Source organism: Rhinopithecus bieti, unplaced genomic scaffold (genome assembly GCF_001698545.2).
Source record: "Rhinopithecus bieti isolate Rb0 unplaced genomic scaffold, ASM169854v2 scaffold_32083, whole genome shotgun sequence".
NCBI lineage: Eukaryota > Metazoa > Chordata > Mammalia > Primates > Cercopithecidae > Rhinopithecus > Rhinopithecus bieti.
The window spans coordinates 370,329-394,308 of NW_016814096.1; the positions used below are offsets into that span (position 1 = coordinate 370,329).

The 23,980-nt window shown below is 35.4% G+C and overlaps 1 protein-coding gene across 1 annotated transcript in view; it reads right to left on the minus strand.

Moving 5' to 3' along the window:
- CCDC73 (coiled-coil domain containing 73) overlaps nucleotides 1–23,980 on the minus strand; it is a 155,283-nt gene that overhangs the window by 27,334 nt on the left and 103,969 nt on the right. The window contains 6 exon segments of the mRNA XM_017849710.1: nucleotides 3,872–3,969; nucleotides 3,972–4,002; nucleotides 9,518–9,628; nucleotides 20,548–20,652; nucleotides 21,413–21,472; nucleotides 22,279–22,407. Of these exon segments, the coding sequence (XP_017705199.1) occupies nucleotides 3,872–3,969; nucleotides 3,972–4,002; nucleotides 9,518–9,628; nucleotides 20,548–20,652; nucleotides 21,413–21,472; nucleotides 22,279–22,407 (534 nt within the window).

Below are 23,980 nucleotides of genomic sequence, written 5' to 3' on the forward strand. Positions count from 1 at the left end.
AGATAGATAGATAGATAGATAGATAGATAGATAGATAGATAGATAGACAGATAGATAGACAGACAGGCAGGCAGATAGATAGATAGATAGATAGATAGATAGATAGATAGATAGATAGATAGACAGACAGACAGACAGGCAGGCAGGCAGGCAGGCAGGCATAAATGGGATTTTGCCATGTTGCCCAGATAGATAGATAGACAGACAGACAGACAGACAGATAGATAGATAGATAGATAGATAGATAGATAGATAGATATACATAAATGGGGTTTTGCCATGTTGCCCATGCTCAAAATGTTTTAAGATTTCTCTTGTGAGGTCTTCTCTGACCCATGGGTATGAGTATGAGTATGACCCATTGGAAATATGTCGTTAAACTTCCAAAAATTTGAGAATTTTCCAAATATATTTCTGTTAATGACTTCAAATTTAATTTAGTTGTGGTCAGGGAACATTCTAGTTAAGACTTTAATCCTTTTAAATGTACTAAGACTTATATTTTGGCCAAGTGTATTGTGTATCTTGGTGAGTATTTCATGTGCTGCTGAAGAGAATGTGTGTTCTGCTGTTGGTTGGTGGAATGTTTATTTTTGTTGTTTGTTTTGTTTGAGATGGAGTCTCACTCTGTAGTCCAAGCTGGGGTGCAGTGGCACCATCTTGGCTCACTGCAACCTCTGCCTCCAAGGCTCAAGCAATTCTCATGCCTCAGCCTCTCAAGTAGCTAGGACTACAGGCATGTGCCACCATCCCTGGCTAATTTTTTCTGTTTTAACAGAGGTGGGCTTTCACCATGTTGCCCAGGGTGGTCTCGAACTCCTGAGCTCAGGCAATCCACCTGCCTCAGCCTCCCAAAGTGCTGGGATTACAGGTGTGAGCCACCGCGCCCAGCCAGTTGGTGGATTGTTTTATAAATGTCAATTAGGTCAATTTGGTTGGTACTGTCCAAGTCTTCTCTATCCTGACAGACTGTGTGTGTGTGTGTATGCGTGTATACTTGTTCTATCAATTAGTGGGAGAAGAATGTGAAAATCTTTAATTATAACTGTGAATTTATCTTTCTCTTTTCAGTTCTGTCAGTTTTTCCTTCATGTTTATATGTGTGTGTGTATGTTGTGTATACTTTACTAAAATACATATATATTATACATATAGTTTTTTTAACTGAATGAAAATGAGAAAAGTACATAATTTGTGGGATGGAACCAAAGCAGTGCTAAGAGGAAATGTTATAGCTTTAAGTGCTTATATTAGAAAAGAAAAAAGGCAAATAATCTGTTTCAAGCTTAAGCAGCTAGAAGAAAACCAATTTAAACCCAAAGTAAGCAGAGTAAAGGAAATAAGAAAATTAATAGCAAGAATCAATGAAATAGCAAATAAACATGGCAGAGAAAGGAATGAAACCAAAACCTGTTTTGTTTTTTTGTTTTGTTTTGTTTTTTGTTTTTTGTTTTTTTCCTGAGACGGAGTCTCACTCTGTCCTCAGGCTGGAGTGCAGTGGCACGATCTCGGCTCACTGCAATCTCCGCCTCTCAGGTTCAAGGGATTCCCCTGCTTAGTCTCCCAAGTGAGCCACTGCACCTGGCCCAAAACCTGGTTCTTTGAAAAGGTATCAATAAAACTGAAAACTTCTAACTAAAATGATCAAGAAAAAAAGACAGCAAGAGAGAGAAGATACAAATTACCAATATCAAGAATGACAGAGGGACATCAATTTGATCCTAGAGGACTAAATAATAAGAGAATATTATGAGCAACCCTAGCCAATAAATTTGACAACTTATGAAAAGGACAAGTTCTTTGAAAGATAAAAAGTACCCAAACTGGCTCTTTTAGGGGTCCCACAACACCCAAAATCAGTTTCATTAGGAGGACTCATAGGACTCAATATATACCCATACACACAGCTAAGATTTATTATACAGAAATAATACAAAGAAAAACAGGTAAAGAAAAAGGCACATGAGTTGCAGTCTGGAGGAAACCAGACTTCCAAAGGTCATCTTCTAGTAGAGTCACATAAGACAAGCTTAACTCCTACAGCATTTAATTGTGACAACATATGTGAATTGCTGTCTACCAGGGAAGTTCATTAGAGACTCAGTGCCCAAAGTTTTTTTGGGGAGGGTGCTGTTCATGCAGGTACCCTCTATCTAGCATGTGCCAAAACTCTAGAATCCCAGGAAGAGTTGTTGTTCAGAATAAACCACATTGTTTGTACTAACAGTTTAGGTACAGTGAGCCACTCTTGTCAGGAAATGGTGAGAATCCCCCCAAAATTCAAGTTTCCAGGCATCAGCCAGGGGCCAACTTTACTAGTGGGACTTTCTAAGTACAGCATTCATAGGGGTGCTATGTTAACTTTGAATTTGTTATTTAAAATATTCCCACCAAGAAAGTCTACATAGCTCCACTGGTGAATTCAACCTAACATTCAATAAAGAAATCATACCAACTCTACACATTGAAAGGAATATATTCCAACTGAGTTTACTTGACCAGTATTACTCTTGATACAAAAACCAGTTCAAAGATTGCAAAGAAAAAACAAACAAAACTTATAGATCCACATTCCTCATCAATACAAAATCCTTAACAAAGCACTAGCAATTTAAGTCCAGTCATATATAAAAAAGATAATATATTATGACCAACTCAAGTTTATCCCAGGAATGCAAGGTTATTTTAACACCTGGAAATCAATTGATGTAATTATATGAAAATAATAAGAAAAACAATCATCTTAATAGACACAGAAAAAAGCATTTGACAAAATTTAATGTCCATTCATGATAAAAACTCATTTGTGATAAAAGCTCAGCAAACCAGATATGAAAGGAAACTTTCTCAAACTGATAGAGTATAAACAAAAACATATAGCTAAATTGATAAGAAATGGTGAAAGACTAGTCTCCATTTAAGATGAGAAACAAGGCAAGCATGCCCACTCTCACAACTGTTATTCAACATTAGAGGGTCCTAGCTAGTGCATACATTGAGAAAAAAAATGTATACAGAGTTTTAGAAATAAAGTAAAACTGTCTTAAACTTGCAGACAATATGATCATATATTATAGAAACTCCCAAAGTTCAACAAAAACAACTATTATAACAATAACTTAATTTAAGAATGAGGTCAATATACAAAAACCAATTGTACTTCTAAGCTGGGCATGGCAGTTCATCCCTGTAATCCCAGTTACTCAGGAGGCTGAAGTGGGAGGATCACTTGAGCCCAGGAGTTCATGTACAGCCTGGACAACATAGTAAGACCTTGTCTCGAAAAAATGTACTTGTATATATAAGCAATTAACAATCATAAACATTTTAAATACTGTTTACATTAGGATCCCAAGACATAAAATATCCAGGAATAAATTTAACCTAAAATTTCCAAGACCTATATGATAAAAACTATGAAACACTTCTGAGAGACATTTTAAAATATCCAAATAAACGGAAGCTATACCATGTTCATTGACTGGAAGACTCAATGCCAAACAAAACCCCACAGACTTTTAAAACAGAAATTGAGACACTGATTCTAAAAGTGATAAGAAAATATAGGACTTAGAATAGCAAAAGCTGTTTTGGAAAAGAACAATATTGAAGGACTTAGCTATGTTTTATAGCTTCTTTAAAAGCTATATTAATAAAGACAGTGTTGTACTGGCTGAAGTATAGACATATAATCAATGGATCATAATAAAGAGTCCAGAAATAGATCCACATATATTTGATCAACTGATTTTCAAAGAAAGTACTAAGGTACAATGGGAGAGAAAATAGTATTTTCGACATATATTTGTGCTGGGACAATTGGAAATTCATATACAAAAATGACCTTCAATCCTTATGTCATACTGTATACAAAATTAACTAAAATGTATTANGTTTTTTGATTGCATAATTTGTTATAATGTTCTTGTAACTTAATATGAGTTTCTTTAAGGGATGATAATTCATTTTAATCTTATTAATTTCTCCATTAAGTTCTTCAGCCTATTATAAAATATAACCAGAATAAACAAGTATATCAAGTATATAAACATGTTTTGTCTGAAAATATTTCATTAACGAAAGTTTCAGGAAATAGTCAAAGAATCAAAACAATCACAAAGTCATTATTAATATTAAGAGCTACCATTTATTGGATTGGGCTGACTACTTAATAAGCATAATTGCATACTCATCAAAACCCTGAGGTATTATTATGCCCAATTTACAGGTAAGAAATGTGAGGCTCACAGAAGCTAAGTAACTTGTCCCAGATCAAGCAGATACAAAATAGCAGTGAGGATTTAATTCCAAAGCTAAATCTAAGGACTGTGTCCTTAATGACAACATTAAACTAACTCGTCTCATAAAACAAATTTATTTAAATTCATTTAAAAAAACAAAAAATTAAATTCATAAATAAGAACTTATGAATTTTACATTCTACAAGCATTATACTTTCATTGTTTTCTTAAAGTTTAATTTTCTTGTTACAAATTGCATATACAGATTTGAATTCCTCTAGATGAATACTAAGCACTAAGTGGTACCATAGAAACTGACATGTCAGCTGGATATTTATATCTATAAATTAGACTTTCACTCCCTATAAAATTTTGTAATCTTTATTTTGGGGGAAAGGAGTACTCTCACAGAAGTCTCAAATATGAGACAAGGTAAGTTCCACTGAGGAGAAAAATATCCTTTTGTCATGGAAAGGCATATTTGTGGTTTTATAAAAGTTTGAAAGTTTCTTATAAAAGTTTCTCTTGAATAATTTTAAAACTCCTACCACAGATTCATTCCACCACTGTTTGTAATATTCCTTACTACAAATACTATAATTACTATTCCTAATATTTTTATAATTAATATTCCTCTATAAAGCCCTATACAGAGGCCAGTAGATGTAAACTCATATTACTTTCTGTTCATTTCACTTATTTTTAATCATCTCTAAATCTATCTCTGCAAGGCATTTCTTCTCCAAGGCTAAACTTTCCATGTGTTCTTTATTCCTTCCTCTCCTATCTCCCTTCATCCTAATTCTAGAAATTTTCTCTTTCCTTCTGCCTCTCACACTATATCAGCATCTTCTCATCAGCCTATGAATATGCTATACTCACATTCCTAGTATTTTTTCCTCTTTGACCCAGTTCCTCTGTCCCTCTCACTTTTTTTTTTTTTTTAAGAGGGAGTCTCGCTGTGTTGCCCAGGCTGGAGTGCAGTGGCGTGATCTTGGCTCATTGCAACTTCTGCCTCAGCCTCCCGAGCAGCTGGGCTTACAGGCTTGCACCAACACGCCCAGCTAATTTTTGTGTTTTTAGTAGAGACGGAGTTTCACTATGTTGGCCAGGCCAGTCTGGAACTCCTGACCCTGTCATCTGCCCGCCTCAGCCTCCCAAAGTGCTGGGATTACAGGCGTGAGCCACCGAGCCTGGCCCTGTCTTTCTCATTCCTTAAAATAGAGTCTGTACTTGCTACGTTCAAATTCTAACCTATCACTCCTTAATAGCCTGACTTCTGCCCTCATTGTTCTACTGTTTTCTCAAGTATCACCTGAAAATTAGCAAAAGGATTTTTTCCAAGTCTCACACCATTTACTAGCTCTGTAACATTTGACCATGTTGACTACTCTGTTCTTGAAATAGCTTCCTTTCTTGACTTCCATGCTAGTACTCTCTCTTTATCCTCCTACCTTTCTTACTGGCTCCCTCTCCCCTCCTGCCCCCAAACACACACACACACACACACACACACCCCTCTCCTCTGTTTCTCTCTGTCTCTCTCTCTCTCTCTCTCTCTCTCACACACACACACACACACACACACACACCCCACTCACAAAATGTTGGCTTTTCCCAAGGTTCTTTCTTCTTTTGTCTTGGCTCCTGGGATAAGAAACCCAAGTTTCTTTCTTCTTAAGCAGTCTTCCTTCAAGTGTTCCATTCTTTCCACAGATTATCTTATTTCACCTATAACTTCAAATTTCACCTTTATGCTAATAAATCTTAAATCTATATCTCCTCCCCAACCTCTCTCCTAAGATTAGATTCACATCTCCAAATGCATAGTATGCACTTCAAGCTAGATGTTGTGAAAGCACCATAAATTCTACAGTTCTCAAATTAAACTCATTATTTTCATCCACCAAATCTGCTTCTCCTTTTACATTCCTTAAGCTAGTTAATGATATTATCATTCTATGAGTTTTACTAACCTCAGAATCACATTTGATGTCTTTTCCTCTCCCAGTACCCATTTTATATAAAATGTCACTAACCATGCCAAGTCTACTTCCAAAATTCATCCTACCTCTATCCCTCTTCATTGTTCTATTGTCCTAATTCACACACTCATAGGTTCACGATTAGATTATTACAACATTCTTCTTATTGATTTCTTTCCATACAGCCATCCTCCACACTGTTGCAAGAATTATTTTTCTAAAACACAATCTGCCTGTGTCACTTATTTGTTTTAAACCCTTCAATGGCTTCCCATTACTTAAATTCTAATCTCCTAGTAAGGAACTCTTCAAAAGCTGATCTCAATCTGTATTTCAATGTCACATTCCACACATCCCATTTTTAATTCAGAGCAGACTATTTATGGTCCTTGAAAATGGACTTTCATGCCTCCATGATTGTTCTATTCTTTCTTAAATGAAATGCCAACAGGATGGAATGGGAAGGGTGGAGATGGGTACCTCTTGCTTAAATCCCATTTCATTGGCCGGGCGCAGTGGCTCATGCCTGTAATCCTAGCACTTTGGTAGGCCAAGGCAAGTGGGTTGCCTGAGCTCAGGAGTTCGAGACCAGCTCCTGGGCAACACAGTGAAACCCCACCTCTACTAAAATACAAAAAGTTAGCTGGGCGTGGTAGCATGCGCCTATAGTCCCAGGTACTCGGGAGGCTGAGGCAGGAGAACTGCTTGAACCCGGGAAGTGAAGCTTGCAGTGAGTCGAGATGGTGTCACTGCACTCCAGCCTGGGCGACAGAGTGAGACTCCATCTCCCTCACAATCCCCCCAAAAAAATCCTATTTCATTTTTCAAGGCCAAATTATAGAGTCATCTTTCCTCTAAAACTTTCTCAAGCCCAGCTAAAGAAAAATGATTTATTCTGTGCTTTCATATTACTTTGTTAATAATACTAAAAAGTACCTTGCACTATTGTGATTAATTACATAGTTATCTGTCCCTGCAGAGTGTAAGCTCTTTGATAATCCTTGTATTTTAGGCATCTTTGAAAACCCAGTGCCTAGAATAGTGCCTAACACATAGTATACGCTCGATAAGTGTTGTGAATTGAATTCTTTTTTTCCTTTTTTTTTTTTTTTTTTTTGAGACAGAGTCTCACTCTGTTGCCTAGGCTGGAGTGCAGTGATGCAATGTCGGCTCACTGCAACCTCTACCTCCTGGGTTCAAGCAATTCTCTGCCTCAGCCTGCCAAGTAGCTGGGATTACAGGCGCCCACCACCACACCCAGCTAATTTTTGTATTTTTAGTAGAGACAGGGTTTCATCATCCTGCCCAGGCTTGTCTTGAACTCCTGACCTCAGGTGATCCACCTGCCTTGGCCTCCCAAAGTGCTGGAATTACAGGCATGAGCCACCAAGCCTGGCTGAATTGAATTCTTTTTGTGACCTCCCATTCCCTAATTTCTGAACATTCTCACTTATTGTCTTTTTGTCTCTGTAACAACCATTGGTTATATATCTAGTCAAAATAAAAGATACACATAACATTGTTATTTTTAATATTTCAATGAACTTTAAATATACTATCTGATAATATGCAAGTTTTATTAGCATAGTATTTTCTTTCACTGTTTATTTTTTTGAATGACCAAATATGAAACAGCAGTTTATATGATTCGAATTTATTTTTATCAGTATCTTTGTTTTTTTAACCTATCTTGATCCAATCTCAGTAGCCACACTACTATTGTCCTTCACTCAAGAATGGTGAAAAACTTACAGAAGAAATACAATTAAAAAGTAAATGTGATCTCTCACTGAAGAAAACTCTTACAGAACCAAGGCAGCTTTTTCTTACTTATCTATATTCTGTTGAGTACAAAAGCATAATGGAAGCAAAATGATTGCAGAACTTAAAAATTCTAAGATGAAATCAACTTTATCCACATTTATAGATTGAGGCCTCACCAGTGAAACTGTTTATTTTTTCTTAATAGTTTTCTTTTTTTTCTTGAGAGAGGAGCATGGTTGTAGTCTCAGAGAAAATGAATGTTTAATTTTCTTAGCTAAACTGATCTTTTTTGTTTTGTTTTGTTTTGTTTGTTTGTTTTGCATGTTTGGCATATTTAAGTTTATATTTCCTTTTCACTTAAACAGTTTTCCTTATTCTGATAGCACCATTTCCATGGGCTTTTAAATATTGGGGATGAAAAGAAAATACAGGGATAAAATGTAGATTAACTGATGCTAAAATGAACATTATTATGCTTGTTGCTTAATGATAAACTGTACTAGCATACCAATTAAGGATTTTTTAGTATTCTGATACAATTAAATACAAAATTTTTCTTAGATTTAAGTAAAACTTATCAAAACCATCAGCGAAGACTTGATCTCTCCAAACTATAAATTAAGAAAACATGTTAGTTCCAAAAGAATCAAATCAAGAGTTACTTAGGTAATAATTTGAATCAAACAAAATAATCTACAGGAAATATTATCAAGCTGGTATTTAGATATCCATTACTATAATATATTGTATAGTATAATTAGCACAAGAATCTAAAACATAATCATACTTTCCCAAAATATAGCTTCATAAACTCATAGTGACTTTCTACTCTGTCATTTATTTAAAAAAATTTTTAAATGCAATGAAAATTGATATTAACATGGAATAATCAGTTTTGGGGTCTACCAATATTTAAAGTGAAACTTTATATTTCATAACTTGAATTTACCTCATTTTACACTATTATCTACTTCGCTGAATTAAAATTTATTATAAAATAAACAAATATGATTTAAGGAAATAGTCATATTTAGAACATATAAACTCTTATGATATGTTGTTAATATGATAAAATGGTAATACTACAGAAATCAACTACTGCACACATGTTCTAAACATGGCTGTAATATAGCTCAACAAAACTGCTGAGAAAAGCAAAAGAGATCAGTTAATAATAGTATAATTATTTATTTTAATCATTTACTAAAATACTATGCAATGGTTTTATGAAAAAGTAAATTAATTTTTCTTTGTCACATATGGGAGCTCAAATTATATATATATATGCATGCATATATACACAAACATGTATTCCTGTGGTCTTCCATGCATAAAAGCATTACAGGGAATTTCATTAAATTTAGCTTTTAAAAAGCATTCACCTTTTTGGAAATACGAGACCAAGAAAAAAATGTGTCTGATTTTAGTCCTCTAATATTTTTGCAATATTTTCTTAGCATTTATAGTTATTTTAAATGTCTAAAACTATTTAAAATATTTTAATATTTTACTATTTAATAAACGTACATGTCTTTTCCAAGTTCCTAGTGCTTTTTCATGCTCGTTTTGAAGATTAAGAAACTTTTCTTCATTTTCTTTTACCTTCTCCCTTTGCAGCTCATTATCTCTTTCAAGGGTCTGCAATAAAATTAATTATCCAAAAAATAATCAATACCACATTAATGAATTTTGATGTGTTTTATGTTGCTTGGACCTTTGCTTCTAACATGCTGAAAGTGCCATACAGATCAGTGATAATGTGCTATCTCAACAATAATTTTCATAAATTAATGGAAAGGTGCTTATAGTTTAGCTAACAGAAAATAGGGGGAGGTTATGATAAAGAAATGGCTATAAAAGGGTATAAAAACATTGCCATTATTCAGTTTCACTGCATAACTTTTAATGTGCTGAAAAAGTAATATAAAGTACAGCACTGAAAAGTATGAAATGTAGCACAATCCAGCCTAACTCTACTAAAGAAATTTAACTACCATAGAACATTTTTTCCATTATCTGTTTATTTTAGAAATTAACTGGCTAGAAAACTCTTAAATATAATTTTCATTTTAATTTCAAATTAATACTTTTTAAGCATAACTTAAATATTTACCATATTAACTTAATTACTTCATTGAACTAACATAACAGAATCACTACCACACTCTCCCTCCCACAAAATAAACTTATAGAGTAAAAATACTACCACGTGTTTTATAAGACTAGGTTTTAAAGCTATTAAATCAGTGTCATCAATATTATTAGGTTTTCCAATGTCTGCTGATAATCCAAGTAAATTTCTATAAAAGATAAACAGTGATAGAATTCCTACCTACACGCCTAATACATCTGGAATCTTTAAGTTGTTTACAGAGCTATGTACATTCAGGTTAAAAATGTCAAGCCACACAAAAGGATATTTTTTTTTTAAAAAAAAGTAAAGTTATTCTCTCAGTTTTCCTCCCCAGAAGTAACCACTTTAGCAGTTTCTTGTATATCTTTCCAGAAATTGCCTATATAACCATAAAAGTATGTAAAATACATATATATTTTAAATACAGATGAGACCATATCATATACTGTTCTGTCATCTGCTTTTCTTTTTTAAAAATGTCTTGCTTACTTTCCGTATTACATATATAAATCCATCTCATATGAATTCCATATTATTCATAGTACTCTATTTAGAGAATTCTCAGTTACATCTAGAGTATCAATATGCAAAGATAAATTATGTAAAATTATGGCAACATATCTAATATGTTCTGATAATTCCATCATTAGGTGATTTTGTCACTGTATGAAGGTCATAGAGTGTACGTACTTACACAAACCTAGATGGTACAGCCTACTAGGGCTATATGGTATAGCTTATTGCTCCTATGCTACGAACCTGTACAGCATCTTTCTGCACTGAGTAGTGTAGGCAATTGTAACACAATAGTATTTTTATAACTAAGGCTATCTAAATATAGAAAAGGAACAGGAAAAATGAGGTATAAAAGATTAAAAATGGTACACATGTAACTATATAAGGTACTTACCATGAATGTGGCTCTGGGTGAGTCAGTGAGGGAATGGCCAGTGAATGTGAAGGCCTAGGACATTATTACTCACCAACACAGGCTTTATAAACACTGTAAACTTATGCTACAATAAATTTTTTTAATTTTTTCTTTCTTCAATAATAAATCAAGCTTAGTTGACTTGATAAACTTTTTTTTTTAACTTTTTGACCCTTTTGAAATAACACTTAGCTTAAAACACACAGATTGTTCGTTCTTTATATTCTTATTCTATAAACTTTCTTTCTATTTTTAAATTTTTTTTTTAAATTTTTTTTTTTGAGACAGAGTCTTGCTCTGTTGCCCAGGCTGGAGTGCAGTGGCACAATCTCGGCTCACTGCAAGCTCCACCTCCTGGGTTCACACCATTCTCCTGCCTCAGCCTCCTGTGTAGCTGGGAATACAGGCGCCTGCCACCACCACGCCCAGCTAATTTTTTATGTTTTTAGTAGAGAGGGAGTTTCACCATGTTAGCCATGATGGTCTCAATCTCCTGACCTTGTGATCCGCCCGCCTTGGCCTCCCAAAGTTCTGGGATTACAGGTGTGAGCCACCACTCCCGGCCTCTATTTTAAATTTTACATTTTCCTTTTAAACATTTTGGTCAAAAACTAAGACACATCATCACAGCAGTATTCACAATAGCAAATACATAGAATCAACCTAAATGCTCATTAACAGTAAACTGTACCTCTGAACCTAAAATAAAAGTTAAAAATACATACATGTAACATAAAATTTACCAGTTTAACCATTTTTAGGTGTGTAAGTCAGGGGCACTGAGTATATTCACAATGTCATGCAACGATCACCACTATCCACGTTCAGAACTTTCTCATCATCTCAAATAGAAATTCTGTATCCATTAAACAGGAGTTCCCATTTCCCCTCCCCAATTGTTCGTTTTAACAAATACATATGTCATGTAACTCCCAGAAGATATAGAGAGCAGTTTTATTACTCCCAAAAGTTCCCTTGGGCCACTTTGCAGCACCCCTATTCTTCACTGCCCATCAATAATCTGTTTTCTGTCTCTCTAATTGTGGCTTTTGTCGAATGTCCTATAAATGGAATCACGGAACAACACTGTATGTAGTCTTTTGAGTCTGGTTTCATTTACTTAGCAAAATGCATTTGAGATTCATCCATTTTGTTGTGTGAATCAGTAGTTGGTTCTCTTTTACTGCTGAGTAGTCTGTTGTATGGATGCACCATAGTTTGTTTATACATTCACCTCTGGGTTGAACATTTGTGCTGTTTCTAGTTTTTAATGAGTATTAATAAAGCCACTGTAAATATTATTTAAAAAACTAACACACAAACACACACATTAGCCTAGGCCTACACAGAGTCAGGATTATCAATATTACTGTCTTCCACCTCTACATATTTTCCCTCTGGAAAGTCTTCAGGGGCAGTAATACCCATAGAACTATCATCTCCTATCATAATACTCCCTTTTCTGGAATGCTTCCTGAAAGACCTGCCTGAGGCTGTTTCACAGTTACTTTTTTTTTTTTTTTTTTTTGGAGATGAAGTCGCTCTGCTGCCCAGGCTGGGTTGCAATGGCACGATCTCGGCTCACTGCAACCTCCATCTCCAGGTTCAAATGATTCTCCTGCCTCAGCCCCCTGAGTAGCTGGGATTACAGGTGCATACCACCACACCGGCTAAGTTTTGTATTTTTAGTAGAGATGGGGTTTCACCATGTTGGTCAGGCTGGTCTCAAATTCCAGACCTCGTGATCCGCCCACCTCGGCCTCCCAAAGTGCTGGGATTACTTAACAGGCATGAGCCACCGTGCCTGGCCAACTTTTTTTTTTTTCTTTTTTAACAAATAGAAGGAGTAAACTAAAATAATGATAAGAAGTATAGTATAGTAAATACATAAACCAGTAACATAGTCATTATTATCATTATCAAGTATTATGTATTATATATAATTGTATGTACTACACTTTTATATGACTGACAGTGCAGCAGGTTTGTTTATACCAGCATTACCAACAAACGTGAGTAATGTGTTGTGCTATGACAATATGATGGCTATGATGTTAGCAGATAGGAATTTTTATCTCCATTATAATCTTATGGGGCCACCATCTTATATGCGGTCTGTCATTGACCAAAACATTGTCATGTGGTGCATAACTATAAAACAGAGTAGTTTCTAAATATTTATAGTGTGTATAATAGATGCTTAGTACTTTAACATTCTAACAAATTTTTTTATTGATAACATACTGTATTTTAGAAGATAAATAGAACTTTAGAGAAGATATGGGAGAGTAAACCACAGTCTCTATCCTAGTAATAATAAATGACCAAGAACATCATGCTCTTAAAACAGTGCACTAGCAATGTCAATCATTTCTTGTCAGCACCCAATAACTCCATCTAAAGGAAACTGCCTACTTCAGGTATTCTCTCGATTTCAGTTTTTTGGAGACATCCATCCTTCCATTACAATTTTGACTTACTTCTCTCTGTCAGCTGTACAAATTAGGTTATCTCTGAGGATGCCCTTTTTCAGTTCTGTCGTGAGTCTCCTGTTTCCCAGATCTCATAGTTTCCTTTCTTGGTTTACTCCCTTGTCTTGGTAGAGCAAACATTCTATTACTTCTTGATAAAGGAGGCATAGGGTGGTAAATGTTTTGAGACCCTATATGTCTGAAGATGTCTTGATTCTACCAATACTTGGCAATTTGTTTGGCTAAATACAGTACAACTCTGCTTTGGAAATCAATTTTTTCCCAATATCTGAAGGCATGGTTCAATTGTCTTCTACTTTTCATTGTTGCCACTGAGAAGTCTGAAACCTTATGTTACCATTCTCATTCTTAATCCCTGTATATGACCTACTTTCTTGTACAGTTTTAGAATATTTTCTTTATGTGTTGTACAAAATTTCATAATGATATGCATTGGTATTGAGCAAGACACACTTAATCTGTCAGGCCTAGATAACTTTTTTGTATTAATTCTTTGGTCATTTCCTTTCCCTCTATTTTCTCTCTTCTCTCTCTGACACTCACCAGACATCTTGAACTGACTCCCCAGTTTCCTTTCATGTTTTCCATCTTTTTGTCTTTTGGGTCTACTTTTTAGAAGACAATATTATCTTCCAACCTTTCCTTTGCACTTTTTATGTCTGCTAATATATTTATCTGAAGGGGTCTCTTTTATTCTCTAAGAGTTTCTTTATAAACTCAAAATTCTTATTTTGTAGATTAACATATTCCCTTTAACTAAATATACTTTCTTAGTTTCTACAAGGTTTTTTCATTATCCTATTTGTTTTGTCAGTTTTTCATATTGAAGGCTGTATTAGGTTGTTCTTGCATTGCTAAAGAAATATTTGATACTGGGTAATTTATAAGAAAAGAAGTTTAATTGGCCCATGGTTCTGCAGGCTGTACAGGAAGCATAGCACTGGCATCTGCTTCTGGCGAGGCCTAAGGAAGCTTTTACTTGTGGTGGAAGGTGAAGTGGGAGCTTGCATATCACATGGTGAAAGCAGGAGCAAGAGCGAGGCAGGCAGGTGCCACACACTTTTAAACAACCATATCTCGTGAAAATGAGATCATTCACTATCCTCATTCACTATCCTGAGGACAGCACCAAGCCATGAGGAATACGCCTCCATGACCCACACACCTCCCACTAGGCCCCACCTACAACATTGGGGATTACATCTCAACATGAGATTTGGGCGGATAAATATCTAAGCCATATCAGAGGCTTTCTCCAAATGTCCAGTGATCCTTAACTACTTATTCATATTTAAAAATGAGGTATTAAAATACCAGCTGAAAGTTTTGTCAAATGGTAGGTTTCACTGTGAATGGATCTGGCTGAGCTATTCCACTGGGAAAGCTTAACTGTATCAGTTAGTCTTTTCTTTTGGGCAGGTTAGTTTCCCCTGAAAGGAATCTTACATTTTTCTGCTGGGGAATTAGGCTAGCTGCCCTCTAAATGAGGATACTGGGCTGGAAGGTCTCACCATTCAGAATTCAGACTTTCCAACCTCTTGTCAATATCATACTCTTAGTTGTAAACTGATAAACTAGCTCTCAAAAAATAAAAAATAAAAAAGCCTGATTTGAAGCATTTGCCATTTTTCATTCATGTTAAATATTCACATCATAGTTAATTTCAAACTACCATTGGTTTAACAACCAGTTCACAAAATTCCTTAATATCTAACAACCAGCTCCCACTGGCAAAAGCTGGCTCCAGCAAACCACTAGATCCCCTTCCCCCCAAACCTCAGCTGTCCCTCAGATTCTACAACAGAAACCTCCAGTCTTCTGCAAAGTAGGAGAGGAGCATTGTCTACTTGTGCAGGGTGGAAAAGAGAATATGGGGTTGCAATGGCTTCTTACATAGATCTAGTTTCTGGCTTCAGTTGCATACTATACTTCTAGAGGCACATGATACTTCCAAATCCTGACCATTTCTGCATCTTTGATTTTGTTTCTACTTCTTCTCTTGTGCTAAGTAAATTACCATTGTCCATCTGGTTCCCACTTTTTAGTACTATTACTGTTTCCTCCCCATTTCCTTGTCCTTGTAGATATATTAGTGTCATTTTATTGCAGTTTCAAAAATATGTAATGTGGGGTTAAACATGTTTAACTAGAAGTCCTGACCAGGCAATATCTAAACTTGGAAAGACTATGAGTTTATTCATGTTCATCTTTCATTCATTAAGAAAATTTAGTTTAAAATGTAAAATGAATGAGCTCCATATGATGTGCCAGACACTGTTTAGGTTTTTATGCTACATCAAAGGTGGAAAATGTTACCTGTCCCTTATGGGAGTCTATATATAATATTATAACACACACACAACACATACATATATACAATATAGTATATATATATTTTATTTTTTTTTTTTTTTTTTTGAAGGACAGAGCTTCACTCTTGTTGCCCAGGCTGGAGTGCAATGGTGCAATCTCAGCTCACTGCAACCCTGCCTCCCGGGTTCAAGCAATTCTCCTGCCTCAGGCTCCTGAGTAGCTGGTATTATAGGTATGTGCCACGATGCCCATCTAATTTTGTATTTTTAGTAGAGACGTTGTTTCACAATGTTGATCAGACTAGTCTCAAATTCCCGACCTCAGGTGATCCACCCACCTCAGCCTCCCAAAGTGCTGAGATTACAGGTGTGAGCCACTGCGCTGGGCCATGGAGTTTATATTCTATCAGGGATTGTTTCCTGGCCTTTTGGCTATATTCCTATATTCTATTAGGAAATTATTTGGGATATTTTGTATCTGGATAACAGAGAGAGCTGATCTAGTAATTTTGTTAGATCAGCTATATTAAGACCACAACTTCTAACTTGCCCCTTCATGAGCTCTAAGTCCAGTACTTATGTACCGTTGAATTCTACAGAGTCTAGGGTAGTCATAAATATACAGTTATGTGTTTCTCTGAGTTAATGGTGACTGTCAATATAATTCCAGGATCTTTTGACTATGACTACCAATAACTTAGATAATCCAAATGCCTCTCTTTTGAAAACCATCTCTGAAAAAAATGGATATTATGAAGATTCAAAGTGAAACCATTTGCTAATGCTTTAATCTTCCAAAAACTAACTAAATGATCCTAGTTAATACTATGAAAAAATACTATGAAAAAAACTAAGTAAATTATTCTTGTTAATACTATGACTATAGGAACATAACTATGTGTATAACTGGACTAAACTATAATTAAATCACAATAGAAAATATTTCCTTTCATGAGAATTTAGCTTTCTGTGCTCTAAATTTTACTACTAGAAAAGTAAGACAGATGACAGCATGATTGCAGAGCACTGAAAAACAGTTGGCCATTATCAAGAGTAATGATCCCTTTTAGTACAGGTAGAATGAGAATGCTCCTCAAGAAAACACTTGAGATATCTATGCAGCATAATCCTCAGCAACAGTTCAACATTAATATTTTGTTATGCTATATTTCAGTGGTTCTCAGATATCAGTCTGCAGACAAGTACTGATCCATGACAAAATATTCACTAGTCCAAGGCAAAAAATGTCAATATAAGGTCATCAAATGTCTTTTCTTATAAAGGACTAGCCTTTATTCTGAGATTATATCCTTAATATATGTTTGATGTTAAAATGTTCTCTTTCATAAAATGATAGTAATGATAGATTGTATTGTTTGCATTCTTAATATCCTTACTTATCAAAATAAAAGCTGACAATTCTATCCTGTTTTGACAATACTTTAAAATTTTAGTTTATAAAATCTAGCTTCTCTATGTACTATCAAGGTTCAGCTAATACTTCTGGCAGTTAAAGAGAAAGGCATTTGAGGGAAAAAGAGAGAGGCATTTGATTATCTAATGATTGGTAGTCATAGTCAAAAGATCCTGGAATTATATTTATAGTCACCATTAACTCAGAGAAACACATAACTATATATAGGCTCTGTAGAATTCAGCAGTATGTACATACTGGACTTAGAGCTCATGAAGAGGCAAGTTATGAGTTATGATCTTAGTATAACTGATCTAACAAAATTGCTAGATAAGCTCTCATAGATCTCAGAAAAATATCTTAACAGTATGTTGTAGAAATAGTGCTGGATTAGAATCACAACAGATCTAATCCTAATTTTATCACTAATTTTGAGGCTTTGAACCACACTGCCTACATTTTCTGGGTCTCTCTTTTCATTAAACAAAATGGTTGGATTAGATGATCGTTAATATTTTGTTTGGCCTAAAAATCTATGTTTCAACTCATTTATTTGGATTAGAAGATGCTCTTGGTAACAGCTATTCATAAAGAACCTAGTTAAATTATATCATATGTTGCTTGGGAGAAGGTTCAACATATTAGAGAAATAGTTCCAGTTACCTAACTACAGAGTGGGCAGGGGAGATGGGAGGTGAGTACTTGCTAACAGCTGGACTTTCAGAGAAACTTATTTTGCTAGGCTTATATTGGAATAGGTGAATGGATTAAAAGAAGGGAGATGTCTGACAATAGGATACCACCCCTCCCCCCCCTTCTATAGTATTTGGGACACATAAGAGAAATAAAGAAGGCAAAACTTTCGTTACATGATAAGCCATAGAACATCAATGGTGAGGAGATATTAATAAATTTTGCATTGCTGAGGTTCAATTTGGTTCCATTCAATGACAGACTCTGCATAATTTGTTGGGCCTGGTACAAAATGAAAAACACAGGGAAAACAGTGCTACTAAAGGTACTAAAATATAAAACTTTTTCCCTTCTTTGCAGCCCCTCTCTCTTTCAATTTGTCATGGTGCTTTTTATTTTCTATTTAATATCATGATTCCCTAGGCTTGGGGATACTCACCAGGCAAATGCAGACCCTCATAACGTGCCTAAGGGCCTCATCACACAACTCAGCATGACTGAGAGCCAACAGCTACCAGGTTCCCTGTTCTGCCAGCGGCTAGACCTATCTACTATGTCCTGGACATGGGTGGGGAAGTGAATCTTCCCTTCCCATGGGCCCTTCACTCCAACCCATGGCAAATGGGTGACTCTCAAGAGACTGCAACTGCCAGGAGGTATGCACTCAGTACCTGGACTGGGGATTCATCCTCCCTGCAGACTCCCACCAAGTCACCTGCCTAACACTTTAAGGTACTGCCAACCTGCAACAAAGACAACTGTTGTTATGCCTTACCCCAAAATACTGTGGGGTATAGGCACCCCACCTAGGCCCTCCCCGCCTGCACCTACACCCTAACCAAAGACCTAACCAAAGGTCAACAGTAGAACACACACCTTTCTCCGCAAATGTGACCCAATCAAACTACACCAGTGGCAGGACAGGAACCAGGAGTAGGAGGCAAAGCAGGATGTAGGTCCCCAGAGGGTGGAAGAGCCAGCAGCCAAGAACCAGTACTGGGAGGTAGTGGAGACAATACCTGAGCTGAAGATCTAAGCCCCTAGCACATGCTTCATTACCATTAGACTTCATTTACAAAATGTAAATTCAAAATAAAATCTTCAAGACAGTGACCATGAAACATTAAACCTGAAGCAGGAGGCCCTTCTGAGTGTGGATCCCTATGATGCCAGTGCACTGGTCACATACTCATGAAGCTGGCCCTGGCCTTGACTGATGGTAGTTTTTATGTGGGAGGTAATTGTAGTTTTCATGGGAAATGTTCAGCTTTACCCTGAACCCTTTCAGAAGGATAGAAGTATCTTCTACTGGCCACCCCAGTGGAACATACCCCCAACCCCTTTTCTGAATTGGACATCCCATCACTTGGCCCAGTGGCTTACAGGGCAGTTCATGCTCCTCCACTAACCTCCATGGTTCCTTCATGTGAAGCCAAATAACCACTAAGGTTTTTTAAGAATAATACACTTCAAGCTCCATTGGCAGAGATTACTCTAAAGACTTTTCTTTTTGAAACTTGTAGACCAAAACTGGGCATCAGTTGATATGTTCTTGGCGAACTTCCAAACTTCAAGAAACATATGCCTAGCTGGCTATGGTGGTGGGCACCTGTAATCCCAGCTACTCGGGAGCTGAGGCAAGAGAATCACTTGAACCCAGGAGGTGGAGGTTGCAGTGAACCAAGATCATGCCACTGCACTCCAGCTTGGGTGACAGAGTAAGACTCCATCTCAAAAAAAAAAAAAAAAAAGAAAGAAAGAAAGAAAGAAAAGAAAAGAAAACAAAACAAAACAAAAGAAACATATGCCAACCGCTTCCACATGAACTTATCACATTTTACTCTACTGGTAACACTAGAGTGGACCTTCACCTTTCAACAGCATTTCAAGCATCTAGCCAGGGAACAAATGGCAGTCTCCCCTTCTTGTATCTCAATCCCTACAAGAGATTTTCTTGTACATTTCTTCATTTAGCTTTATAAGGGGAAATGCACCAGCCTCTGCTAGGGATGTAAGAGAAAAGCCTCTCTTTTGAACCCTGCACTCCCAAATTATCAATGGCCAACAATGTCTTCTCCTTCCCAGTCATTTTCTTATATATATTGGAAAGAGGATGATGAGGTGATTGTTGTGGTAACCGTGCCAATTTTATCACTTTCCTGTGAAGAGAGATCTACCCCAAACTTCTGAGAGCTGGCTGAATGCTCTCTTAAACTGCAGTTGACACTTTCACCTTTTATTTTCAGTGTTGGATTGTGACCACAATTCTAAGAAAAAAAAAATTCCTATTCATTCTGTTGTAACAGAGTGGATTTTTCACTTTGTAAAATGAAGTCAGATACTTGATAAAATTTAACATTTCACTAGTGACATAAATGTTGAATAATATATGTTCATTACTTTAGACACTGAAAACAAGTTGATGAAGGAAGTCAATATCTTACCCCTAGAATTCAAAATAATTTCAATAAAACTGGACAGAAGAATAAACTAAACAGGGGAAGTTAATTAGATGAAAATATACTAAAACATAGATAGATAGATAGATAGATAGATAGATAGATAGATAGATAGATAGAACCTGATTGTTTTCTTTTAGCATCTTCAATTCTGCCTCCATTTCAGTATTAGCTTGAATTTGTTGCTGAAGTAACTGCTGCATATGTTGGAAAGAAATGATGATATCCTTTGAAAATACACAAATATGATATATCAATTTAAAGTTTTAAGATAGTAGGTATGTTTCCAAGCTCATTCTTCACATACATTTTCTAGTTTCCTAACTCATTGTATTTATAGTTTAATTTCAATATATTAAACTAATGACACATCTAATGGTATCTAAAATAATTTCTATTACATTATTTCCAAGAGTCCCTCAAATAATTAACAAAGTTTTTTGGAATAAACTGTGGATTCTAAGACACATGTGAATAATTCAAAACTAAAATAAACATTTGTTGGCTACCAACCCCCCAACAGTAAACATATCACTACTAAAATGTCATATGAGGTATAATATTATAAAATGTCATAATGGGCTAGGGTGTCATGGCATACATTCAGAGTCAAATGGAGGAAAAGCAGAAGAGAAAAAAGAAACAAGAGGAATATTCTTTCACACATCTTTTAAAAAATGGAATAATTATAAGCATCAAATAGATTCAAATGAGAATATAATGTCCTGAAAAAATATGTACTACACATAAATAAACTTCAATAATTATCTATTAGGGTATCACTGGTCTAATCTATCAAGGAAAAAATTAAGGTATTTTTAATGAAAGTATATTGAGACTGATTTTTAAAAGTATACACATGTATATTTAATACACATTAACTGAGTGCCTACTATGTGCTATGCATGATTCCACTTAATTTATTTTTCACATTTTATCTGATTTTTAGAATATTTACTGACTTCCAAATATCTTATGATTGCTTACCTGTTTTTCTTCTTGAATACGTGTAATCTCTTCATTAATCTTCTTGTTTAATTCCAATTCCTTTAAAATTTGAATAGTTTTAAAGTTATGATAGAAAATTCAGCAAATTCTACATTCAATTCAGTACTAAACAAACTTTGGAGTGTTATGACCTATTACTACCCCCAGAGTACCCACATTTGTTTTTTTGTTTGTTTGTTTTGAGACTGTGTCTTGCTCTATCACCCAGTCTGGAGTGCAGTGGTGTGATCTGGGTTCACTACAACCTCTTCCTCCCAGGTTCAAGTGGATTCTTATGCCTCAGCCTCCCAAGTAGCTGGGATTACAGATGCCTACTAACATGCACAGTTAATTTTTGTATTTTTAGCAGAGACGGGTTTTCACCATGTTGGCCAAGCTGGTCTCGAACTCCTGACCTCAAGTGATCCATCCACCTCGGCCTCCTAAAGTGCTGGGATTACAGGCATGAGCCACTGCACCCAGCCCAAAGTATCCACATTTGTTTGTGGTTTAAACAGTGACTTCAGTGAACTGAAGAAGATATTATATACCAACATAAGTTGGTGCAAACTTGTAAATGTTAAAAACTATAAAATTTATCATCTCCAAAGCTGTCCTGGAAACACCATTGTACCACAAGATTATTCAAAACACTATACAAGTGGAAATAAAATAGTTCTAGCCAAATCTTATTGTTCTAAAGTCTATGGCAAAAATTATCTAATAAAAAGAAAACAGATTCATAATACCTTTAACTATGCATATTGACTTTGCAAAGAAGGAATATTTTTGTGTTATAATCCTGAAACTCTCATAAGTTTTATTGAAAATATTAATGTTATAAACAAATACATTTAATAAAATACCATGTTGAGTCTTTCTTGAAGTTCTTGAAATTTTTGTTCTTTAATTGTTAGATTGATGTTTTCTTCTCCCATCTTATATTGACATGTGACTTTGGACTTTATCAAGTCTGAGGCTGCTTTTTTTAGTTCCTTAATAAGAAACATATTAAACAGAAAATTCAGTACACATAATTCACTTAAAAAAGGTATTTTCCTGACAGTGTCAAAGTTCATCCTTAAGCCTATAATTACAATTTGTTATATTTCATATATCAAAATAATACTGTTGGTCCATTAAAGTGTATTTTCCCTAGTTCCCTTGCAAGATTAGCCAAGGTGGGAACATAATCTGCAGTTGTGGATCAGGCAAAGTTAATCAATCATAAAGAGATTGACTGCATGACTTTGAATCTTAAAAGGAGTGTACTAACATAATCAACTAACCAGAAGTACAGCGTTTCCATTATTTATTCAACAAACATCTTCTGAGATAAAAAGATAACAAGGAAATCTCAATTCCCAAATTTATTAGCCTCTAATAGGAAAAAATATGTAAGAAATTATTACAATACAATGTAATGAGTGCTACATTAGAAAAATGTATAAAAAAAAAAAGAAACTGAGGGTATCAACAAGGTATTACGCGCAAAGGTGGTATTTGAACCCAATCTTTAAAGATAAATTTGCAAAGAAGACAACAAAGGGGTAGGCATTCCAGGCAAAAGGTTCTACACGCACAAAGCCACAGAAACATGAAAGAGCATGATATTTTTCAGGGAAACAGAACTAATAAGATATGACTGGAGCTAATGTGTTATTTCAGGGGACAGAGTAGAATATTGGTAGTTGTGGCTAGAAATTTGGCAGGATTCAAATATTGAGAAGGACTTGTATATCACGCTAAAGAGTTTGAATGTTACACTATAAAAAATGGGGAATTAACCACTGAAGGATCTTGAGTAGAAGAATGACATAACAAAATTTGCATTTTAGAAAAATAACTCTGGCAGTGTTGTGGAGGGTGGAACTGAAGGATGTAAAAGCAGTCTTCATTTATGAAGTTACATGTTCATTAAGTTTAGTAGATACCAATCAAACACATTAAGATCTTGAAATACCAACTTTTGAATTAGTGTGCAATTGATTGTGCTGTTCTTCTGTGTATACTGACTATATTAAATACTCAAGAATCTGATTTTCAGTCCTGGCTACACAGTATCTGAACTCCGTTATAAAGTTAGTACCTGGCATCTTTGTTTCTCTGGTAGGCAGTGGGCAGTTTTTCTACATTCTAAGAGCCCACTGCCTATCAGAGAAGCAAAGATGCCAGGTACCAGCTTTATAAGCATGAGACCAGGCTCTGCTAATCTGATGCGCCAGTCTTGGATATCAGATTAGTTATCATAAAAAAGCAAGGACTATTGCAAATCCATCTGTTAGTAGACAGGGAAGTATAGTAACTTCAAGCTTCTATAGGTGACAGTGATACAGCAGCAGCAGCAGCAGCATCCACTATGGTCAGCAATGATGGTATAAGCTGTGATACACACGATTCAAGAGTGGAAGCTGGTTTTATGCTATGGTCTTTGATACTGCATAACCTCCCTTCTTTGTAATCATTTTTCAAGTGTGAGATGACCAATGCCTTTCCAATAAATTCCTTTGCTGACTAAATCAGTGTGCAATTAACAATCCTGACTACTTCATTTTTTAAAGGTCTTAA